We start from the raw sequence: 23,470 nt of genomic DNA on the forward strand, positions 1-23,470 counted from the left end.
ATTTAACAGATTGTAAAACAGTAGCCGGGAGGTTAAATGAATTGTCCAACATGATAAATGGAGTCACAGCAGCTTTGGGCTCTTTTTATTAGGTGTAAGTGTATTTGACTGTGGTACAGAGCCACAGTCTGTAGTGAACTGAGATACGAAGAGACTGCACTGCAGCCAGAGGGTGTAAGAAGAATTCTGCACCACAAGCTGTTAAATTAAGTGCTTACTGTGTTCTTGTAACAGTCTTTTTGTATTTTGAACATAAATGATTTTGAACATTAGCAGTTATTTGATAATTGAGCAAAATAAGACAAAGCGGGTGAGCGCACATGAGAGAAACTCTGTGCTGGAAAGCCCCTTGGTAGGTTTTTATTTTTCCCTATCTCTGATGCAAAGACTGTCCTTGTTTTGTATCCTTGGATTTACTATCTCAGAAAAGGGGTATATTCACATACAGCTCAATGGCATCACTAGGGTTGTGATACCATTTCCACAGCATCTAGAAATGATGTACAGGGTGTTATGCATGGTGTTATAGCTCTCTGAGATACTTACAGAAAAGGAACATTTACTCTGAAAATTCCATGCACATGGAATAACTCAGTTTCTGGCATATTCTAGAGGTAGGCTTCAGTCACTCTGAGAGATCTAGAGGCCATTGTCAATTTGAAGATCCACAAGAAAACCGAGTATTCCTGGGAATTCTGAGGAATTCTTAGTTGCTTCTCCCTGTCCCAACCCCAGCTGCCATACATTCTCCCCTTCTATAAATACATATTACATTTTGCTGAGGAAGGTCAAAACGTGCAAAGGGTGTAAATACTGCAACAGTCATCATTAAGTCACGCATTGATTTATTCTTGGAAATCTAGGAGCTGTGGAAGTGACTGTGTCATACAGAGCTGCAAGTCCCAAGTTCCTCACCAAATACCTACAGTAAAAATTTCAAAATTAGAATCACGGAGTTAGCAGGAAGACATGTCTCAGGTCACTGCTCTCTTGGCTCCACTCTCCCTACATGTTTTTTAGCCTGAGGACTCTCTTTGCTTCCACCTTATTTAAAAATGTTATTAAAAAGAAAATCACAGGATTATGGATAATTGCTTTGTATTGTGTGATCAAATATACTTATCTAACTTTACTGTATTTTAGGAACTGAAGATCTGCATAATCCAACCAATTCAGTACATGGTATTTGTCTTTCTATCGCCAACCCCAAAACACAGATGTTTTAATACACAAAGAATAAATCTAAGCTTTAAAATTCTAAAATGACCCATTAATGATTGAAAATGTTTTAATACTGGTTTCAGCATGAAGAAGTAACTCTATATGGATATAAAACACTTTTGAACAGTAGCATAGCTCAAAGTTTTTAACAATATTTTTTTCCCCTATTTTGTTATGGATTTGTAATTCTTTGAGTTTTCATGGCGGCCACCAAGTAGATTTTTACACAGAATTTACTGAGAGCTTCAAGGTAAATAAAATGTTGCAATACAGAATATATGTTTTGTTTCAATTAAATTCCTAGAAGAACATGTTGGTTTTAAATAGCATCTCCATTTAAAGAAGAAGCAGTAAGGAACAGATGAACACCAAATTGTGCTTCTCATCACAAAAGTTCTTCGTTTGTTTAAAATAGCTGGATCATTGACTCTCTTGATTTTCCAACTCCGACCCATTTAACTGGAGAGAGAAAAAAACACAACTATTAGAACAATCACTGAGAGCATGAATCTTAATGAATTGTTGTAATTTTCATCTTTTCATAATGTTTCAGTACAAACTGTCCAGTTCTGTGCTGAAACAAAATGCCAGGAAAATTTACTGTCTGTCAAATATTACTTTACCCCTGCTGTACTGCCAGATTAGAAGTGCAGCACACTGAAGTTTGATAGCATGGAATAATTATGCCATAAACAAAGCATCGCAGATTGAAGGCCTAATAGAAGGTGAGACACATCTGTTGCATGTTTAGTTATCATTATCTTGAATGATAGGATGTCTAGCTCAATCCCTGCAGAGAGGAAGCGAGAGCTCTGTCAGACTGTAAAGTTTTCTTGCTGTAGAACTGGAAACTGTGATGCACATGTGCTGTAATATTGTCAAACGTATGGCTTCAATTAAAAACATTATCCTGTGGGAGCAAGCACCCCAAATAACCTATGATTGTTCCAGTGCAGTTTCATTGGCCATGGATATTACAAAATTGACGGTAGGTTTAGCCACTGTAGCCATCAAACCTCCCAAGTCATGCTGAGATCCCTGCCTTGACGCTGAGTAGCCAAGAAATAAAATAAGGAAGCTTTATTTACATGTCCCATCAACCACAGCTGTGTCCATGACCACACACAGGCCATCTGCTGAGTTGCAGGCACTGCTATCATACATTTTCTAACTCATGCACAGCATTGGAATTACAACAGTCGCAACTAGTTTATACACCCTAACTGTGACTTTGGAGTGCTTTATGGAAAGGGGAGGTCTACATGCTGGCTTTCTAAACTGCTGTAGTGGAAAATCCCTTCCAAACTCCAGCATTCATGCCACACTTAGCCCCTGGTGCCCAGAGCATTTTCCATAGCTGTTTCCATGTGGTGAGGCATCCTCACACATATTTACCTGGCACTCCAACATGGTTTTCCACACATCGGATGTAATTCTGTGCCTTGGGTGGGAGGTCCTCCCATTTTCGTGCTCCGGTTGTGTCGGTCTTCCAGCCAGGCATCGTTTCATACTCTACTTCCACCTTCTGCAGTATCTCCTGGTTAGCTGTGGAAGAGCATTTTTATCACAGTTGTTATCACAGGAGAATGGTAATGCTTCATCATCATTTGGTCTGAACTTCTTATCATCATTTACACAGAATAATGTGAATGGAAAATGTTAATATACTGATACAGTGATCTTTATACCAATACTAAAGTTCTGCAAATTTCTATGAGATGTATGGCAGAAAAGAATTAAATATAGTTTCCAAAATCTCACAGTCTTTCCTAATATGTAAAACTTTACAGGTGAGAAAGAAAGAAACAATCATAAACATTTCACAACATACCTGGAAAATAAGGAATTCTTTTTCCACCCAATTTGTAAGCAACTCCAATTTTAATCTCATCAAGGACATCAAGAATATCCAGTTTTGTTAATGCCAAACTGTCCAGAAAAATATTGAATAGAGTTACACATATGATGAATCTTTCTATCATCCTCCTCCTTAATCCTTTCCACCTGTTTTTTGTAGTTTTATATTCACAAATCCAACTCAGGCAACCCAGCAAGCAGAAAAACACAAATATATTAAACGATGAACATTGTTAATTGAACTCATGCCTCTGGAAAGAATGCATGACTGCGCCACCAAGATTGATTTCTAAATGCCTGGCTGCTCGTACAGGTGCACAGCGTTCAGTTATAACCCTTTAAAATGCAAAGCGACCCCATAAAGTAGCACTTACTGGAACTGCTTTGGGTGTATAAAATGGCATGTCACTTTATCTCACTACTACTAATTATTCCTGATATTCTTACAGATTCACATCAGCTATGAGTGACTTATTTACTAAATCCCATTTCTAAAACCAGACTGTTTAGAACCTTCTGTGTCTTTTGAATGAACATATTGAGATACAAAAATGGAACATCAAGAAAACATTGTAGCAACCGCTGATCGAAGTAAAACTGCATTTAAAAAATTGTCAAATTCTCTAGAAACAATATGCCAGACCTTGATAAATGCCTAGAGCTAAGGATTTAGCCAGGTATGTACATATATTGTCAATGCTACATTTTTTTGCTTAGTAAAGACAGAAGGAATACAAAGATTAAAATAAAGGGCCTTTTGGGAAACAAGCGGTATAGAGCCTTTTTTTTTTTTCTTGTCTGTTTTTGAAGGACTCATGTCCATTTGTTTTTAAAATATGAGTTACCAGCTGACACAATTTTATTAATGGAAGTATCGCAATAGTATAGAACAGTAACAGAAGGAAACAAAAGACTTCCTAATGCTATTTCCACATAAACTACAGGCATTTAAGTTAAAGCAAAGTATAAAGCCCAGTTAAAAAAAAATAGCACCCGAAGATCTTTTTATATTTTCTTCTTTTATAAGATTATTAGTAAAAGCAGTATCAGTTAAGCTGCAACTCATAAGCTAACAAAATGCTCAGGTTCACATGTTTGCATGTATGAACATGTTTGTCTGAATGTAAGCGTGTACCTTGTATGGACACAATTTTAATGAAACTTTTTCAATTTTATCCAAAAAGCCAGCTTATTAATTTTAAATTAACAGTTTAGTAGTTGTTCATTTCAGCTCATATCTTTAGTATTAGACAAAAGATAACGTGGGAAAACACACAAAATGGCATTATGTACTTAAACAAACAGCCACTTTTTCCTGGCAATTTAAAATATATTTTGAATTAAAAAGTAAGTTATCAGCCAAGGAAGTTGCTAAGTCCCAACTCTTGGCCCACTAAAGGCAACCCTTATAATATGGTTTCAGAATACATCTTTTTATATAAATGGATCTGTCAAGATTGGAATGAAAGCTGGGACAGCTCCTGAGCGCTCTTCATCATCTCACTTGTTTCAGTTGAGGAGAGAGTGTGTGCAAACGGTGCAGAATATAGTTCTGTGTATCTGATCCACTAGAGTCAACAGAAGTCTAAATCAGTGCACTGTAAATCATAGGTCAATACGAAAGCACTGGATCAATGACACTACAGGAAATAATTTTAGTTAAAATTAACTGACATATTGATTCATTCTACATTGGTCATCTGATGTAAGCAAAGTGAAATCATTTTTAAAAAAGTCGTTATCATGACGTCATTTTACTTGTTTTGAAAAAAATGTATTAGCAGAGAGACATTATCATTAAGACAATTTTCAGTTTCTCATTGTCAATTATTTTATTACTTAAAATGTAAAACTTTACTGGATTTTCATTAGTTACCTACATATTTTATTCTGCGAAGCACAAAATAACCAGTTCCAAATGTAGCGCAAAATCTGTGATGCTTACGCAGTGAATCCGTTGATCATATGAGCATATTTCAAAATGACAAGATCTAACCAGCCACAGCGTCTCTTTCTGCCTGTGGTTACTCCCCACTCATGGCCACGGGACTGTAAAAGGTCTCCAATTTCCTAAAAGATAAAAAAGATGCTAGTGGCATTTCACTAAAAAAGTTTATAAACAAATAGCAGGAAATATCTAGTTGGTCAATTTCTTAAAAAAAGTTCTATTTTTCTAAAGGAGGGCTTAGTTGGAGAGTAAAGCCCCATATGAATGGGATTCTTATATCAGTCAAAACCTACATATAATCAGTCACTGTCTTTGCAGAACCCTTAATTTCTCTGTTTCATGTTCCAGAGAGACTCTTTCTCTATTTTCCATCTGATGGGAAGATTTCCTTGATAATTCAGTCCTGTTTTTAATTTTAAGAGTTTGTGTTTAATTTGTTTGTCTTTTGGCATCTGTTGTTTTGTGGTTTAGACTCTAAATTCTTGGGACAAGATCAATGTCCATGGGTAGGACTCCTACATACTACCACAGCATGAGAACACCAACTGTGCCCTTTGGGTTGGCAACTTTTGTAGTGCAGAAAGAATTAAGGAAAAATAAATATTACTGATAAGATTCATGAAATTGAAAGATATTACCAATCCTTTTGTTGCCATTAAAAAATGGATTTTGGTTACTACATCCTTTAATCAGATTCAGATCAGTGACCAGTGACCAAGGAGAATTCTGTGTGTATAGCTCATAATCAGTATCTTGAGTTTTCTAGTTTCTTGATAATGAAAATACAATATATAGTTTAAAAGAATCAAAATCTCTCCCTCCTCTTTTTATTGACCAGTTTGTGCATGATTGGGCTGATGTACAGACCAAAGTTGCTCTCTAAATCACTTGGAACAGAGTGTTAAGCACAGAATGGTGTCATGTAATTTAAGCTTTCCTAGGACAAGGTTTTGCCACTGACATGCACCTGCAATAAATGCAAACTGTAATATAACATCATCACACTGGTGTGTCCCTCCTTTGAACATAAACATCTTAAGTTCATCAGGTAATTCTACAGACTTCATGAGTGACACTTTTTGGCATTGCTATGACATCTACCCTTACCCTGTTATTAAAACATTCCATTCCATTGACCTTGTTTCTTGGCGATTATATACACTGCATTTTGTAACATCAAACTTACATTAATCTGTTCCGTGGGGAAGGCCCCAATTCCCACCCTGGTAGTGTACGCCTTCACCACGCCGTACACGTCGCCGATGTGCTGGGGGGGCACCCCGAGCCCAGTGCACACTCCACCTACGGTGCAGTTGGATGAAGTCACGAAAGGATACGTGCCTGCCAGAGAAACAAAACAGCACAGCCACGGCTCAGCAACGACGGGAAACAAAGACTGACTTTCGTTTATTAATTCATAGGAGATTTTCATCTGTGTGTTTTGCAATGAGGAGCTCAAATAAACTTAAAAAGCAGCCAAAGAGCAGGCTAAATTCTACTTATTACACACTCCAGTTCTGCTTTCAAGGGAACAAATTGAGCTGTTCTTCTCCAGCTTGCTTTCTCCTGTAGAAATATAAATACATATAATTTGCTAAGTCCACTGAATTACCCTCAAAATGAAGGACCTTTTCCACACAGAGCATGAACTTACCACTGCATTTTCTATAAGTACATTCTTTTGTGATAAAGAAGTTCACTCAGTCAAAGAAGAAAAAATACTACTTCTTGCACTTAAGGTGATGCTTTCCTCCAATCTGGCATAAACTTTTCAAAACTCATCCTTTGCAACTCTCTCTGAAGGCTGCCCGTAATGGTGAAATTTAAAAGGAATTTTTGTTAGGAACTCAATCTGGATGCTGACACTGTGCAAAGTTTTTTTTCACCGTTCTATATAGCACTGAAACTATCACAGAAAGTACAGCAGCAAAAGCCACAGAGAGCCTGGTCTAAAGGTCATAATTTGATAGTCACAATATTCTTTATATTCTCTGTATGCTTGCAGGTAATATCTGGCTTCCTTGGAGCCCTTTCCCAGGTCTTTATTCCATCTTCATGGAGACCTGATGGCTTAAACCAAACTCTTGGTAAGGCAGCAGAGGTCAGCTGAAGAAAGTTCATAGGCTACGTGCTTATGGGTTTAGTCCCCATGCACATACAGATGTGCACATGCACATGCAGAATTACTACTCAGCAGCCCTGCAACGGGTGCTCGGTCTCTGTGAACACCCGTTTGTATGCAATAAAGGCAGTATCTAGACAGAAATTTCAACCTCACTGGGACAAACTTCAGTAAGATCAATATTTAAATGCTAAGTGCTTAGTCCTGCTAACGGTATAATCTCTGTCTTACTGTGCTTTACTTTTTGGAGATCCACTCCCATTAAACATTATTTTTTGTCTCTGTTTTTCTACAGTTTCCAAAGAGGATATGCAGGCAAAACAAAATAAACCTTATCTTCTAGGAGCATAAGGAACTTTACAATTTAGCTTACCAAAGTCAATATCAAGTAACGCTGCATTGGCTCCTTCAACAAGAATTTTCTTTGGAGCGCCATGAAGAGCTTCGTACATGAAATAGACTCCATCTCGAACCATGGGTCTTATTTTTTCAGCATACCCCTGCAAATTTGAATATAAATGTCAGCTTCCCCAAATAATGCTAGCTGAACGGCTAGAAGCAGAGAACATTGTGATCACTTTTGAAATAGGGGACATGCAGATAACCTTAATATGCTAGCTTCAGTAACTGCATTTTGTCTGAAAAATAAAACTTATATTCCACCTATAAAACCTATAGAACATGTGATTTATTATTAGAATGCCATAATTTCTGTACCATTTCTATCCACAGAAATGATGTGTACTTACCTCATTTTGTCTATCGACTATAGTTTGGACATACTAGGGCATATATAGATGAGACTAGGACTTAGAAATAATGCTAGCTCCACAAGAGAAGAATTACTACGTCCAGGTATTTAAAAATACCTTTAAAACTAAGGTAACAACTCTGCACAAGTACCAGACAAACTTTGTGAAAGAAGAGAGATTATTTTTTAGCATAGTCTTTTCTTATATATTACAAAGATGCTTTATCAATGACTATTCTGAATTTATTTATAAGAAGCTATTCTTATAATGTCATCTTATTAGAGCACAGCTTCCACAAACAATTCTTCAGTAAATTCAGCCAGCTAAGAATTCGGTCATGGCTTGAATGCAGGTGTCACCTTAGGTTCTCTTTACTACCTTAATACAACACAGTTATCTTAGGTTGAAAAAGTAAAACATTACATGAGGCTAATAATTATATCAAGTATTTTCTCTGTTTAATCCCCATATTAAGATAATATTCTACTAAAAACATATCTACTATTTAAAAAGGTTTTGTAATAATGAAAATATGTATTCTCTTAAAATATGCAGTTTTTTAAAAATTAATTAATTATTAAAATAAGAAATATGTTCCTCCATTTACATTTTTCGATTGAAATAAATATTTTTCCTATATACTTTCCCTGACACTGAATAAACATTACAAATGTTAAAGTTCTTACCTTTAGCTTTTTCAACTGCCCATCTACATCCACTTCCAGTGTGGGAAACATTGACTTGTATTGCTGTGCCAGATTTTTGAATCTGTAAAATATCAAAACAATGTCTATGAAGAACATAAGTCTTTAGATTTGGCAAGAACACAGTTTATATTACACAGCGTAAATACAACTATAAAGAGAAAGCACACAGAACTTTCATACCTCAATCAGAGCATTTCCCAATGTACAAAAAATTATTTTTATTGATGATAAACCATACGAAGTACAGGAAATACCCCCACATTCTTTCTAATTTTCTTCTCCTTTTAGAAGATTTATGCACAAAATTCTTACACAAATTTAAAAACATCTCCTCGGAAAGCAAACCCAAAATGTATCACTCATTAATATAATACTTAGTAAAAATAGTTGTACCTTGAAGAAAATTCATCGAAGTCAGAAAGGAGGTCACAAATTCGAAGACCTGTTCGTGCAGCTTTGGAAGAATATGTTGGTCCAATACCTTTCTTTGTTGTGCCAATACTAAATAAAAAGAAGTCCCAAAACATTTATAAACATATGCAGAAATATGCTTTATGCCAAGTAATTTTATTAAAGTCTTTCCATATGTTATATATTGGGCAGGAGTTATGATGAATTAAAAAAAAGAAAAAAAAGCTCTATATTTTTGTTAATAAACACACATCAATTTTTATGCTTCAGCAGCTTTGCATAAATATTGCTAATATTCATGGTATGGAGTATAGGATTAAGCTTTGGGTTAGGCTGAGAAAAGCTTAATTGAGTGTGGCTATACATATTTTATATAGTAATGAGGATTACTATGCTATCCTGTAGTGCTTCTGTGTCTTTCACAAAAAACAACAGGAAGCAAATGTAATTCTCACATTTTCACAGTTGCAGCACTGTGTAAACATTGTAAACAATAAACAGTTTTGTGAGTGATCAAATAGATGAAACAGGGTTTCCTATAGCTTTGAATCTTGCAAATGAGTCTTTTTTTGTTTACTGTAATTCAAGCGCAATTGAAGCTTTACTCATACCATCTCCATCCCTATGCCCTTTCTTACAGTAGCCTTTATCTTAATGAGGATAAAAATAGAGCCTATTTTCACCTCCATTTTGGAATATAGTAATTCTGAGATATCTAATTATCTTAAATTTGGTTGAAATTGTCCAACAAATTGTCCTATCAAAAATGATAGGAAACTAACAGAAAGTAGACATATGTCTTCACATAAACCTTTGTCTTTTCAGAAGGCATAATAATATACTCTGCTAAGTTGCATAGTGTGCTAATATATAATATTTAAATTAAAAGAGAAACTAACATCACAATGAAGAGAAATGAATATGCAATAAATGGCCACCAGTACAGAACCTACCCCTGCCAACACTTCAGGCACAATTCAGGAAAGCCTCACTGTTCCGATTTTAAACTGAATTGGAAGCATTGTTTTAATGGAAATTTAAGGATTTAATAGGAATTTCAAGATGTCTGTGTGGCACAGAGAACGGGAAAATGGAAATATTGAATAATTCTGATCCTGCCTTCAGTAATATTTCAACAGCTTTTTCAGTAATATAAGCTGGAGCAGAGAAAAAAAAAGTCAAAACATAACAGAATTAATAACAACAGGAAGCCTTTTTAGAGCTGTGTAGTATTCCTGTTTTCCAAAGTAATGCCAATTTTTCAAATTTACATAGTTATTAATGAAATTAAGATGTTGAAAATATTTACTTTTTTCCTTCTTGTGCTTGACGTTGTACTTCTTGGAGCCCATCTACTGCCTGGTGAAAGTCAAACACTGCAACAGAAAACCCAGATGACCCAATGGGAGACCAAAGGAGAAAGGAGAAAAACATTCTTCTTGAAATCAGACATTTATAATTCCACCTCAAAATGCACAGCCTTTGTTATTGTTGGGACAGCATGAGTCTTCTCATGCTATACCAACTCATGAGATCTACTACAGCTCAAAACTCTGTGAAAACATGCAAAACATCATTCTTCAGAGAGTACAAATTCCAGTACGTTTCAGGAATATAACTCAGAAAGAAACCCTAGAAGGTCAAACATAGGACTAGAAGATAATGTCATCTAGCAGCATGAGCTAAACTTCATTGTGAATTTTCTTCCCCCTTCAATCATCACTTACCTATATGAGCTCTATCTGATATAATAAGTCTTTTCTCCCAATCTTTTAAACCTGTCAGAAGAAATAAAGAAATGTGTTCTGGTTTCATCTGGCTGGTCAAACTTGAGGATTTACTTTTATCTATCTATCTATCTATCTATCTATCTATCTATCTATCTATCTTTCCTCTAGATTCTAAAACTACTTTTAAGAATACTGTAGACAAAATGGATAAATCATAGGTGAATATCAAACTTTACTAATATTTTTGATAACAGACTTTTTTTTTTATTTATATTGTTTTCAGCTTTCTCCTTTTGTTATGGACAAAGATATTCAGTTTTTCTTTACAGTGACAGGATGCAATGCTTCATACACACTTCTTATAAACTGAGTAAGAATTTTTTTTTTAAGGAATTACAATTCTTGCTTAATTATTAATGTGATAAATCACTTAAGCGCTGTTTGTATTTCAGAAAGCATAGCATCACATATAGAAACACAGAATAATTATGTTGTAAGGGACATCAGCAGGTTATCTGATCTTGCTCAAAGCAGGGCTAACAGAGTTTATCTTTGGACACAGAAACTGAGACAAGAAAACTCTGGGTTAAATCGTCACCAAGATCAAGGGAAGCCTTTCCATAAACTTCAGCATTTTATCTTCTACCCAATGTGGCACCAAATACCATAAAATGCATAAAGTTCCAGGAATATATTGCTTTTGAAAATCTATCTGATGGCCAAAAAACTACTCAATATTTTTAATATCTCATTAAAAATGTTTTTTTCATTATTCAAAACCCAGAATGTCATTGAACTGAATATTTAGGGTCAGAAGCCCAGGTTTAGAGAAGATCTCAAATTAGATGCCATTGTAAAGAAAAGTTAAAAATTACTTGGTACAAACCTTTCTTTTCATTCTTTTCAGCTTCTTCAAACAGGCCTGGTAAATGTATAACTACGCCATTACCTTTGGGAACATAAATAATTCATTTTAAAGCAAGAAGTAGAATACCCATTCTTAGCATGTAATGCATGTAAATACTTGCTGTCTGAAATCTTCTTAAAATTTGTAAGACCAACTCTCTCACATTTTGCATTATGTGCTCTTGAGAACTTTTATAGATAAATCTTCATTTGGGGTAAATAGCTACAAGTCTGCTGAAATCCAAAATACCAAACTTGTTTATTTCAGATTTGAGTGGAGGGCCTGCTTCAAAGTTAGCTGAAGTAAGTGGATTCTTTTATTTAATTGTGGTGAACTTTGCACCAGGCCTTTAGTCTCAACAATTCACTGGTGAAAGCTCAAAGAAACCCCTTACACCACTAGCAAGTCTGATTTGTAATATTTAAATTTTCTTCTGTATTCATCTATTTTTTAAACTCAGCTCAAAATTGTGCTATAATACCAGCATTGCTTCCTCCTCAACACTGAGCTACAATTTAAAATCCACAAGGAACATCCACACAGCATACTGATGAGATGGGGAAGATTAGATGTATTGGGCTCAACACAGCTGCTACTTCCTTTTGGGAACATCAGAAATACCCACAACAGTTTCTTTCAGTCTAAATTTAGGATAACTTACTTCTAACTGACAGAAGAGTAAACTGGAAAGCAAGACAATACACAATATTTATCAGAAAAAAAATCCAGTATTGTTTCATATATTTCAATTATCTATTTGGAAATTATCAAATAGAACGAAGTAAAACTAGAGCTTCATGACTCAGGAAAACTTACATTCATTTCTTGCATATTCTGCATATATTCTTTTCTTTCAGAAAGCATCCTAATTTTGAATAAGTGTAACATTTCAGTTTGCCTATCACTTAAGTACACTCTTAATGTCCAATGCCTTATTTTTAAACTCATACAGATACATAATTAGGCCAAAAGAGCAGAGATTATTGAAATACCAAAGGAATTTATTCCAAGAGAAACAAACTTACCAAATTTAGGGTGAAATCTATGCATGTATTTTGGACTGGCCTTGTGCAAGGTACAGTTGATAGCAGAGATAAACATTATTATTAAAATGACAGATGTAGAATAACTCTTCGTTTTAAAGCAGTGAAATAAAAGTCAAACAGCTGAAGCTAAAGTAAATCCTACTGACAGTTACCTGTAAGTTTTCCTTCACTTTTTACTGCAGCTACCCACCACATTATTTCCTCTAGTAATACAGAATGTGTCTTACCAATAAAAGAAATTGCCTTTGGATTAATTATGCCACTAGGAAATAGGTGGAAATCATATTCTTTCCCATCAACAACCACAGTATGGCCTGCGTTATTCCCACCCTGCAACAGAAAGAAACACAAGATTAATGGTTTTATACCACTGCTTTAAACTCTCAGCAAATGATTTGGTGATGTAATCTTTTTTATTTATGCTTTCATATCTTAAGTCACTGTTTTTTTATAGTTTCTTGATAGTGTTGTAAAAGGGGCTTAGACAGGACTGTTATAGGGCTCGAAGATTTCAGCAGCACTGTATAGGATTGGAAAGCAAGCCAAGAGCGCCAAGTTAAGCAGGACTAAGGCAGAGCAGATGCTGAGTGGTGAAGGGAACTAAAAAGGAACTTAAAAATTTGTTCTGGGAACAAAACATAGCAATGCCTAATATGCCTACAGAAACCCATCATTTTTGAATGTCTTCTGTCATTGTGATGTCTTTGGGGTTAAGCCTACAACACCCAATATTTTCCTGTGAATGAAAGCTCTTCCTGCCCACCCACAAAATGGTTAATGCTTCTTTGGGTCTTCCGTGTATAAAACTGTGATCATGTGTAGCCTTTGCAGAATTTTCCAATCAATGGAGAATCCAATGGAGTCAACAAAAATTCAACAACTTTTACAGTCTGATGGAATTCACACCTGGTATGATCATCTACTGAGCCTGAGAGTGGAGCTGGTGTTCTCTCAAGAAAATGGTCTTTCCAAAGGGTCTATAAGAGAGGATCATGAGACAAGGGACAAACTCATAAAGAGCTAAATAAACCAAGATTATGAATTGACTGAAACTGGAACAGCAAAGAAGCTTAAAAATTAAAGGTCCAGTTATGTAGGTGTTCTGCAACAATATATCTGTCTTGTACAACTGGAAAAACCCAACTGAAATCTGTTATCTGCCTTGGTGTTACAAGCCTTCTGTTTTCCAAAAAGGATTATGAATCTTAATGAATTTGATAGGAAGTCTGAATGATGTAGATGTCCCTGGAATGGTGGAATCTACTGAAGCAAGAACTGAGATGGTGACAGGAAATGGTCATCTGCAAACAAAAAGCTGTAGCTGGAGGAGCAGAGTTGTTATATTCAAACTCTGAGGGAAGGGATACCCAGTCACCATGCTTTATGCTGTGCCTACAGCATAAAGCAAATAAAAGTTGTAGGTTATTAAAACAAATCAACTCTTTTTTTTTTTTTTTTTTAAGCAGTGTTATGGAAGAAAGAATTAAGAAATGTGCCTTTAAATATGACAAAAGTAATTCTCAACTTCTAGAAGGTGTGAGCTCAACAATGATGTTTGCAAAGGTAAGCTGATAGAGAAGGGCTGAGTTGTAATAGACCTATGCCTTGGCACATGAAAAGTTTATGCCTGTCCAAATTTAATTTGATTTAGGAAACTACTGGATCACTTGGCTGGAAAGGACTCCTAAGCATCTTGCAAATAAAGAATTATGCAGAGAACTCCTTTACACGATATTTGAGAGGCCAGGGAATGGTTGAAACACTGGTTTATTTTATTATAGAAATACAGGGCTTGAGAAAGAGACCGCACAGTTTCTGACACAGTTAGCTGTCCTATTCTGCTTGCCTATATGAGACAATTGACCAATTCAGAAGAACACACTCCATCTGGTTTAACAGCCTCTACTACAGACACCATGTTCACCTTTCATGAAAAAAGAAGGAACCAAAGATCCTTCAGAAGTAGTAGCTGTCACTAATACTATAGTTATACTCTTACTAATCAACAGGAACATGACTAAAGGAGAGAAGACTTGAAGACTAACAATTTGAGGCAACACCACTCCTAAATTAGGGTCAGAAGTGTCTTCTTGTATGCTAAAATTTTACAAGTTGCAATATACCAGAGTGTAGGTGTTTATAAGAGACAATTTATGATTCCTAAATGTTTCTTGAACAATTCATATCCAAATAAACTGTTCCTTGATTTAGCAAATCCTTAAAAAGAGGCATTAATTTTCAATCCTTAATCAGCACTGAAAGCTGGCATATATTATATTAAAAAAAAAAAAAGGAGCATAAATATCAGCAGCTATCATGCAGCCTGTATCTGCTAAAACCTTACAATAACATTCAGTCCTGCTGGACAGATAATATAAACCAAGAATGTTGGTGGCAGTAGGATATGTAATATAATGTAAGTTACATGCATTACTTCAATATATTCTGCCTCAGGAATCTTTACTATTTTGTGCCAGTACAAGATACATGTCCCTTCTAAAAACCAGAAGGCCACCAGCAATATGGTCTTAATTCAGCAATGCAGGATGTCTGTCATATTCCAGGTTGGAAAATAAGCTCATGGTAAGTCAATAAAAAGATGTAACACGCTGTTTTCATGAGCGAAGCAACAGGAAATACATTAGGTATTATTTTCAGAAAAGAATAATGCCATATGGAGAGCTTTTTTTAAAAAAGAATGTATATATTTTATTAAATTTAATAGATTTCTTCAGAAGATTAGACTGTATTTTTGGACTTTTCCTCTAATAACCACAAAGAGAGTATAAGGCTACATATGGTGCTAGTGTAAGGAGGAGTTAAAAGAACTAGTTACCACATTAAACATTGCAACTTTTCTTTTAGTACAGTGGTTTATCCACTTTTCCAGGGTGAAAACCTTTACTGATAATTGATTCTTGCATCTCAAAGCTCTATAGTACGTGGACACATGCACTGTATCAGTAAAATACATTGAGAAGCTATCACATCTTATACTTGCATACAGTTAAATACTTATATAAACATCTAGCAATGAATTAATACTTATTATGAATAGGTTGGCAGAGGGGAACATGCAGGGTTTTTTTTTTTTTTTAGCACCACTTGCAAAAAACACCACATCACAATGCAACAAATCATGACTTCAAAGTTGGTGCTTCATTATATTTATATACACATATACACAGAGGGTCACTTTTTAAAAAATTCTTTAAAGGCAAAATATTCCAAGACGGAAACAAAGAATTTCCATTAAGAGCCAAAATGACCTTGTTCAATACGGGAACCATTTGCCCCCATTTGCCCTCATGCTACATATGTCTGAGTAGGGGTAAGCTCTGCCCTGATACTCAGACACATCTCTCCAGACAGCCAGGCCAAGTGAAAGAGTTCTCACCCTCTGCTAGTTAACAATGTTCATCAATGTCACAGGTAGAAGGAGAAACTTGTTACCGAAAATCTGCAGCTGACAAAGATTGTTTGAGTGGTAAACCAAAAAAAAAAAAAAAAAAAAAAAAAAAAAAAAAGCACAGCAATCTGAGCTCCACAGCAATAGCTATTGGCAAAAAAAGGCATGATTTGCTAGGACATTTTAAATAATTTCGAAAGGTAGACCAGAGTCTGGATGGGCCCCTCTGTATGCTAGGAAGTATACGGAGGTGCCTGAACAGTTACACTGCACGGTCTTATACGCCTAATTTAATCCTTGTATGTATAACTGGGAATATTAAGTAGGAGTAGAGGGATCATGTTGCTTCTCCTTTTGGCAGTGGTGCAGCTGTTTAGAATACTGTGTCCTTGGTAGTCGGACAGGATTACAGAACGATCCTTGTGGTACTATAATCTGTGGGTCTATAATCTACGATTTAGAATGGCAGCTACAACGTAACAACATAACTTTGGAGCAGTCTAGATCTGAAAACACAATCTATGATTCATGACTACGTCTTTTAATAACATGTACCACATCACTGCTAATTCTACCAAAGCAAAGCAGTTTGAGGCATTTAGTTGCATCTGCAGGCCAAACACCTTGTATTATACTATGAAATACACTATACAATACTTCCATCTTATCTGTATTGAGATTTTTTCTTGCATTTGTAATATTTTATACTTGATTCTGACTGGAGACGAACACCATTAAAAAAGTTCTCTTTCTTCTTTTGCTTTACAATTTAAATAAATGATGGCTACTTCTAATTTATCTTGTAATTTCCTGGAGTAGACTTCAATAAATGTACTGGCTTTTACATGAATTTTAGAATGAGCAAACCTATTGATTTTAACAGAAGGTCTGTTTAGACCGCTACACATAACAGACTAATATAATTCATTAAGTGCTTTGAACAGTCAGAGCCTTACAAAAAAAATCCTGTGCTTAGGAAAGCTTTTCCTAGCAGCCTGGAAGTGCAGTACCTTCAGGCTGGGAGGCTGCTGCTCCAGGCACTTGCTCTAAATCCCTTTGCTAGAAGTTTACCTTATTTCTTAGCTAATTTCTTCCAGTTTAAGTACGACCCATAGCCCCAAAGCAGCTCCAAGAAACTCTTCTTTTTATATATATTTTTTATTTTTTTAAACCCCAAATCACTGTAGAGAGCTGGTTTGGAAATAAGCAGAATTAGATTTAGACTAGAACTACTCCAGGGTCAGTGGGTTTTAGAACTACAGTAATGACAAGGAACTGGAGCGAGTTGCAAGCATTTACCTCCTGACAGACCAGCCACATCTCTAGGGTTATATTTGCACTATTTGTTCTGAATATGAACAGTGCTTATACAGCAGATATATCTGATTCTCATATCTGGCATGTCTCTTCTCACTGTCTAATAAAACCAAGAGAATTCACCTTACTAATTACAAGACTGATCTCTTCAGAAGCTCCTAATTCCCATGAAAAGAGACCTTCTACAGCCTAGTAAGATTATTACTGCGATTATAAATAAAAGTACTCTCCAGAAGAGCTGAGCAGTTTTTGACCTTTCAAAGAAATATGCAAAATATTTCTAATGCAAAAACCTAGACAGTAGATCAGACATATTTTGCACTAGAAATATAATATTATTAAAAATGAAAGTGGATCTTAACATCTAGACAAACCTAGATTTTATAAATATCAGAAAAATGAACTCTAACCCCACTCTGGTTCTAAAGGGCAGTCTGTATGGCAGACTAGCCCCTGCTAACCTGTAGTTATTCTCTATTAAACTAAATGCAAGTTTTTCATCAAACTATGTAAAAATTATACTATACAGACCACTACAACAATAAAACACCCATTAAACCCTAGCAGATCAAGTCAAGAATGCAATTAATTCAAAGTACATTGATACAAAATACTACACTGGATAAAGCTTTCTGATTAAGCTGAGCAGAATCCCTATAATAAAGGAAGCCAAACAGAGGCAGCCTATAGATGTCAGCTCATCTTTAGTCATCTCTTTTGAAGAAGTGTAGTCATGTCCCTGTGGGAAGTAATATGATCCAAGGATAGGATCATAACTTTTCTTATATCTGTAAACAAGTTTGTGACAAACAAGTTAGCTTGCAAGTTACAGCAGGAATGAAACAGATGTCACTTGATCTTAATTTTCACCTGTTTTATTTTGATGCTCGTGTAGGTTAATGAATTCATCAGGTTTTATAAAGGGGATTGGAAGTTAAGCTTGCTTTCTTATAGAAATTTTGAAACTTTAAACCTGACCTTCTCATACAGTATTTATAATCCTGGTGGCCCTGAGATATCTTGCTGATACTTGGAGGAGAGGCCAGTTTAAAATAGCAATCAGTGTCACCATGTGGTTCTAAAGCTTTAAACGATACAGCGCAGCGTGTAAGGATGTGTGAGCAAAATGTAAGATATTTTACCCCGTGTAAGGATGTGTGAGCAAAATGTAAGATATTTTACCCCAAATTTTATTTTCAAGTGACGGATTGCTACAAAAAGGTTTTGAATACAAAAGGGTGGATTTCTTTATTGTTTACTAAAGAAAACAATACTCTTGCATAACAAACCACGTCCCTCTGCTTTGAAAGGCAAAATAAAGCCTACTGGCTTATATGCAGGGAGGCTTGCAAAAATACTTAGACCAACATGTCTCTATGAACATTTGTGTGTGTGCAAACAAGATTATTGAAAGAAAACATTAAAGAACAAAAACAGCAGTTCTGTGGTCACTGAACATTGCTACAACTCCAAGGTCAATCTCTCAGTGAAGACCATAAGCACTAAATGATTAGAAAATGAAAGTGTTGATATGAGTAGGAAAAAGTTACACTAAATATTATCACTAAATCTCACCTAAGAGGGAACAGAACGTGATACACATGCAGACACACACAAAAACCCAGCAGCCTCCGGTCCCCGGCAGCTCTGCACACTCAGCACAGAAAACTGCCCTCGCTTAATCCCAGTCGCAAATGGTGCCAATAACTCAAGATCAATAGGGCCACTCACAGCAGCATGTGCCTGCGTTGGCCTCCTACACCAGCTGTGCAACAGAGGAATAAAGGCAGCATTCCCACCTCCTGTCTTCAGAGGACAAAATTCTCTTGCCTGGTATTTCTGCCATGCTTGATTTTTCATGGTTTGTGGGGTATGCCCACAGCATATTCCTTCACAGTGCTCAAAGTAGCATCTTTTTCTAGTATCTGTGGTATTTATTACAACCTCATTATGAAATTAAATCAGAGAGACCACTGTTGCATGCTACTGCTAGTTTCCTTATTGGTAGCTTAAGAGTTGGGCATATCCTCTCTCTTTGCTAGATTGTTCTTTAATTTTGCAATTATGTTTCAAACGCAAAACTTCATTAGGCCTTTCTTACTGACTGACCTTTCTTAATCTTATTTACCGACATCTACGTCATTGACAAAATCGGTCACTCAAAGTTCTTGGTACAATGAATTCATTAAATCTCCCCTGCCCAAATGACTGCAAACTACGCAACCACAAGTCATCTTAATAAAAGCATTTTTCTGCTACCCTTTTCAATCACCTCAGCTTTCCTGTAGTATTAACATGAATTATTTTGTCCTCCTGTCTCTAAAAGACAGAGGGTCTTTGATCTCTATAAAACTGGCACCATTCTTAATTTGAAAGCAGACTCCCTTGGTTACAAACATTTTCAAATATCCCCTCTATATTTAGGGAAAAATAAAAGCACATTGTCATATGTTCGTTAAGCTGTAAAGACCTCCTCCAGCTTCTCATCTAACAGCTATTGTTATTGCAACCACAATCTTTTAATTTGGCCTTTCTTCTTCAATGCCAGTTCTTAAGAGAATGCTGATAGTATCAGGCAGATTGTTTCCAGAAGCTCCGTGTCACATGTGCGACACATCTAGCACTGGCATCAGCAGCACTGGCACAGCAGTGCCAAAACAAGGCTTGAAAATTTTAAAACTCTCTTGGACTAGTTCACTGCTGCTGAATCATTGTTACTACTTTCAGTATGAAATGAAGGCAAGACACGAGTTTGTGCTGCAAACGAAAAAGAGACTTTCTTCAGAAGAGAACTTTGAGAAAGGGCAGAATTACTTATGCAGTTTACCCTTTATTACAATAAGAGCTCTTAGACATTCTTGTCACACACCTATACTGTAAGGTAGAGGGTCTCAAGTCCTTCCCCACTCTTTGCAAGGGTGCATAACACTTCTCATGCCACTTATGACAGCACATATTATTCCCTCTCTCATCCATGTCCATACAAAAATGTGTACAGCAAACACCTGCAGTGGAAAATTAAGAATGTGCTTTATGCAGTTCCTGCTTCTCTTAGAAAGAGGTGATCAACCAGGTATATTCTGTTACCTGCATGTCAAGCTACTGTGTCAATTCTGTGTATGACTTTTTAGGGCACAGATAAGATCTAAGAGGTGCCTCTGGAGATCCATCACCCTCGTCATGCTCTAAAACAGATCTGTGAATTTATCCAAGTAGAAAACACAACCTGCCCCAAGCTCTCCTCTTGGAGGTAGACACACAAGAAAGTAACTTCTGCCAAATGACAGTGAAGTGAGAAAGAAAGGCTGGAATGAGAACTGTCACTAAAGAAACCACCACCTGAAGTCACATTTTGACATAGAATCAAATTAATGAAGAGGTTTGATCTATGTGACCAAGTTGTTTAAATTCATATCTGGGCTTCTTGTTTTATAACCATATGATAGATGATAGAAAAAAAATCAGCTTCTCTTTATGTTTCATATTCAATCAGTTAAAAGTCTTACACAAACAGACACCTCTATTTAAAGATCTGCAGGTAAACTCTCCGATTGTATCCTTGCCTGAAAACATAGTAGAGATTTACATCATTGCAAGTACTGATGCAACAGTTTTATGCCCCAAAAGTCCACCATAAGGAAGAAATATTTACCTTCCCTCTTTATTTTCCTTTTTTTTTTTTTTTTCCTGAGTGCCTTTGCTTGGTAAAAATAAAATTTAGAGGAAAAATGTTTTGGTTGCTCTCCAGTAATAACCTAACTTGGATAAACATCAGTTAGATAACTGCCCTAAACTGTCTGCAGTTCCTCATTCATTTAAAAGTACCTTTTCTTGATGTTTATTTGGCTATGTGTGCCCATGTTATCAGCTATTTTAATCAAAGTAGTTCTTACTGAAATAACCTCTTTACAATGTCCCGATATTCCTGCTATCTTTGAAGAGAAAAAAGGGATTTTAATACTTATTGCCAAAGGTTTATATATAATATATATATACACACACACACACACACACACACACAAAGAAAAAGTCAAAATTAATTAGATCAAAAAAAGTTTCATTTGCCTATAGCTATTTAATGCAAGCAATAAGTTTTTATAATACATTATTAAAACAGCATGTTTTAGAAAGCATCCTTTAAATTGCCAGGTGTGCAAGAAATGCACTGAAATATTCAAAAACAAGGTGATTTTTCATGTAAACTGTATAACTTTTGTCACTCAAAAATAGTGGTTGTTTGCATTTCCTTTTCCAAGTGTTTCATATTCTCTAAACTTTAATCCTCAAAACACTTCTATTAAGTCAGTGCATTAATAGCCCTCTTGTAATCTCAAGTGCACGTTCTGGGTGCAGGTCATGGAGTGTCTCCAAACACTGTTTTGAGGAGCCCAGAGCTCTTCCAGACCCACCTGCATCCACCTGCCCCAGGTCTCAGGAGCAAGCTCCAGAAAGCTGATCTAGATGCAGGTGGCACCACATTAAGCCACCAAATGCCATATTAATGGCATCACGTTATCCATGCTCAGGCACAGGCAGTCCGTATCCTTCCAGGAGTATCTGGGCTGTACCTGGGCACTGTGCTGTAAATTAACTCTCTGAATGGACGGCAAGTCTAATCTTCAAAGCAGGCTCAGGGCATCCCTCAAAAAGTAACCTAAGAGGAGTCATAGTGAGTACCTGTAGCACTGTAACACCTGTACCTGTAGCCCAAATACTACATACTCATTAGCTAACACTTGCACGGAAACCTCTCACCAAGGTGACTTCAAGATCTGGGAAGTTTAATGTTCCACACCGTAGCACTTCCTCCACACTCGAAATACTTAACTTGCACCACAACGTTTATTTACATAATATACTTAATTACACAAACGTCCTTGGCCGTTTCCTCTCTGGGATTCAAGGATATCTGGAGCTTTTCTGCTGGCACTTTCAATAAATATAAATAAAACCCAGTTTCTCAGCGCATACTGGGGAGCCTGAGGCGCACGGAGTCCCACTTGGGGTCGGGCCGGGCCCCGCCGCCATTTGACACCTGCTGCCGGCGCCCCCCGCCCCGGGGTGGGATCCGGTGTCGCTCCTCGTGAGGGGTCAGCTATTTATATTTATAGTTCAGGGATTTTTTTTTTTTCTTTCCGAGTGGCCTTTAGCGTGGGGAGGGAGGGGGGAAGGGAGCGGGGAGCACAGGCTCTCCCGCAGGGCACGGTCTCGCCTCACCGCACGCTCAGGGAAGGGGGAAAGGAGGGGAGAAGAGGGAGCAGGGCAGATGATTAAATAAATAAATAAATAAGGAAAGGGGAACGATAGCGGAGCGGAGGGCGGGAAGCAGGGAGCAACCTGGTGTGCAGGAGGAGGGAAGGGCAGCGCTGAGGAAGAAGGCGAAGGGGGCGCAGGGCTGAGGGGGCAGCGGGAGGACAGGGCTGCGCGAAGGGAGGAGGCGCGGGGGAAGGCGGAGGAAGCGGGAGGGGGAAGCGCAGAAGCGGCGGCCCCGGGCGGGCAGCACCCACCTGGCACCGGCACACAATGTCCGACTCGGTGGCCAGCAGGTCGACCACCTTGCCCTTGCCTTCGTCCCCCCACTGCGCGCCCAGCACCACGGTCACTTTGTTACCGCCCGGCTCGCTGCGCGCCCGCTTGAGGCCGCCGGCGGCCGTGGCGGCGGCGGCGTGGCCGGTGCGGTCGTTGGACGCCCGGGTGCCCGACATGGTGCTGCCGGTGGTGGCTGGAGCCGTCGCCTCGCGCTCTGCCTGGCCCAGCCCAGCGCCCGCCGCCGCCGCCCTTTAACGGCGCCGCCCGCCCGCCCCGCCGCGCTGACGGGCGGGCCCGGCTGCCCCGGCCGGGGACGGGCACGGGCTGTGTCACTGCCACAGACACACACACACATGGACTGTGTCACTGCCACACACACACACATGGGGACAGTCACTGCCACAAACACACACACACATGGACTGTGACACTGCCACACACACGCGGGGGGGGGCTGTGTCACTGCCACACACATGGGGGCTGTGTCACTGCCACACACACACACATGGGCTGT

At 37.5% G+C, this 23,470-nt stretch overlaps 1 protein-coding gene across 1 annotated transcript; it reads right to left on the bottom strand.

Moving 5' to 3' along the window:
* Nucleotides 1-1,066: 1,066 nt before the first annotated feature.
* On the bottom strand, nt 1,067-23,169 carry ADSS1 (adenylosuccinate synthase 1). The gene is made up of 13 exons (XM_088539603.1): nt 22,935-23,169; nt 12,929-13,031; nt 11,635-11,697; nt 10,746-10,796; nt 10,328-10,394; nt 9,001-9,108; nt 8,587-8,668; nt 7,522-7,648; nt 6,213-6,367; nt 5,024-5,148; nt 3,053-3,150; nt 2,617-2,766; nt 1,067-1,680 (listed from the first exon to the last, which is right to left on the bottom strand). Exons 1-13 carry the CDS (start codon nt 23,130-23,132, stop codon nt 1,628-1,630), a joined length of 1,380 nt encoding a protein of 459 aa, XP_088395729.1. The 5' UTR covers nt 23,133-23,169; the 3' UTR covers nt 1,067-1,627.
* Between the last annotated feature and the right edge of the window lie 301 nt (nt 23,170-23,470).

The sequence above is a fragment of the Tinamus guttatus genome, unplaced genomic scaffold, assembly GCF_059628265.1.
Source record: "Tinamus guttatus ecotype Peru unplaced genomic scaffold, ASM5962826v1 Tinamus_guttatus_pri_ptg000048l, whole genome shotgun sequence".
In the NCBI taxonomy this organism is placed as follows: Eukaryota; Metazoa; Chordata; class Aves; order Tinamiformes; family Tinamidae; genus Tinamus; species Tinamus guttatus.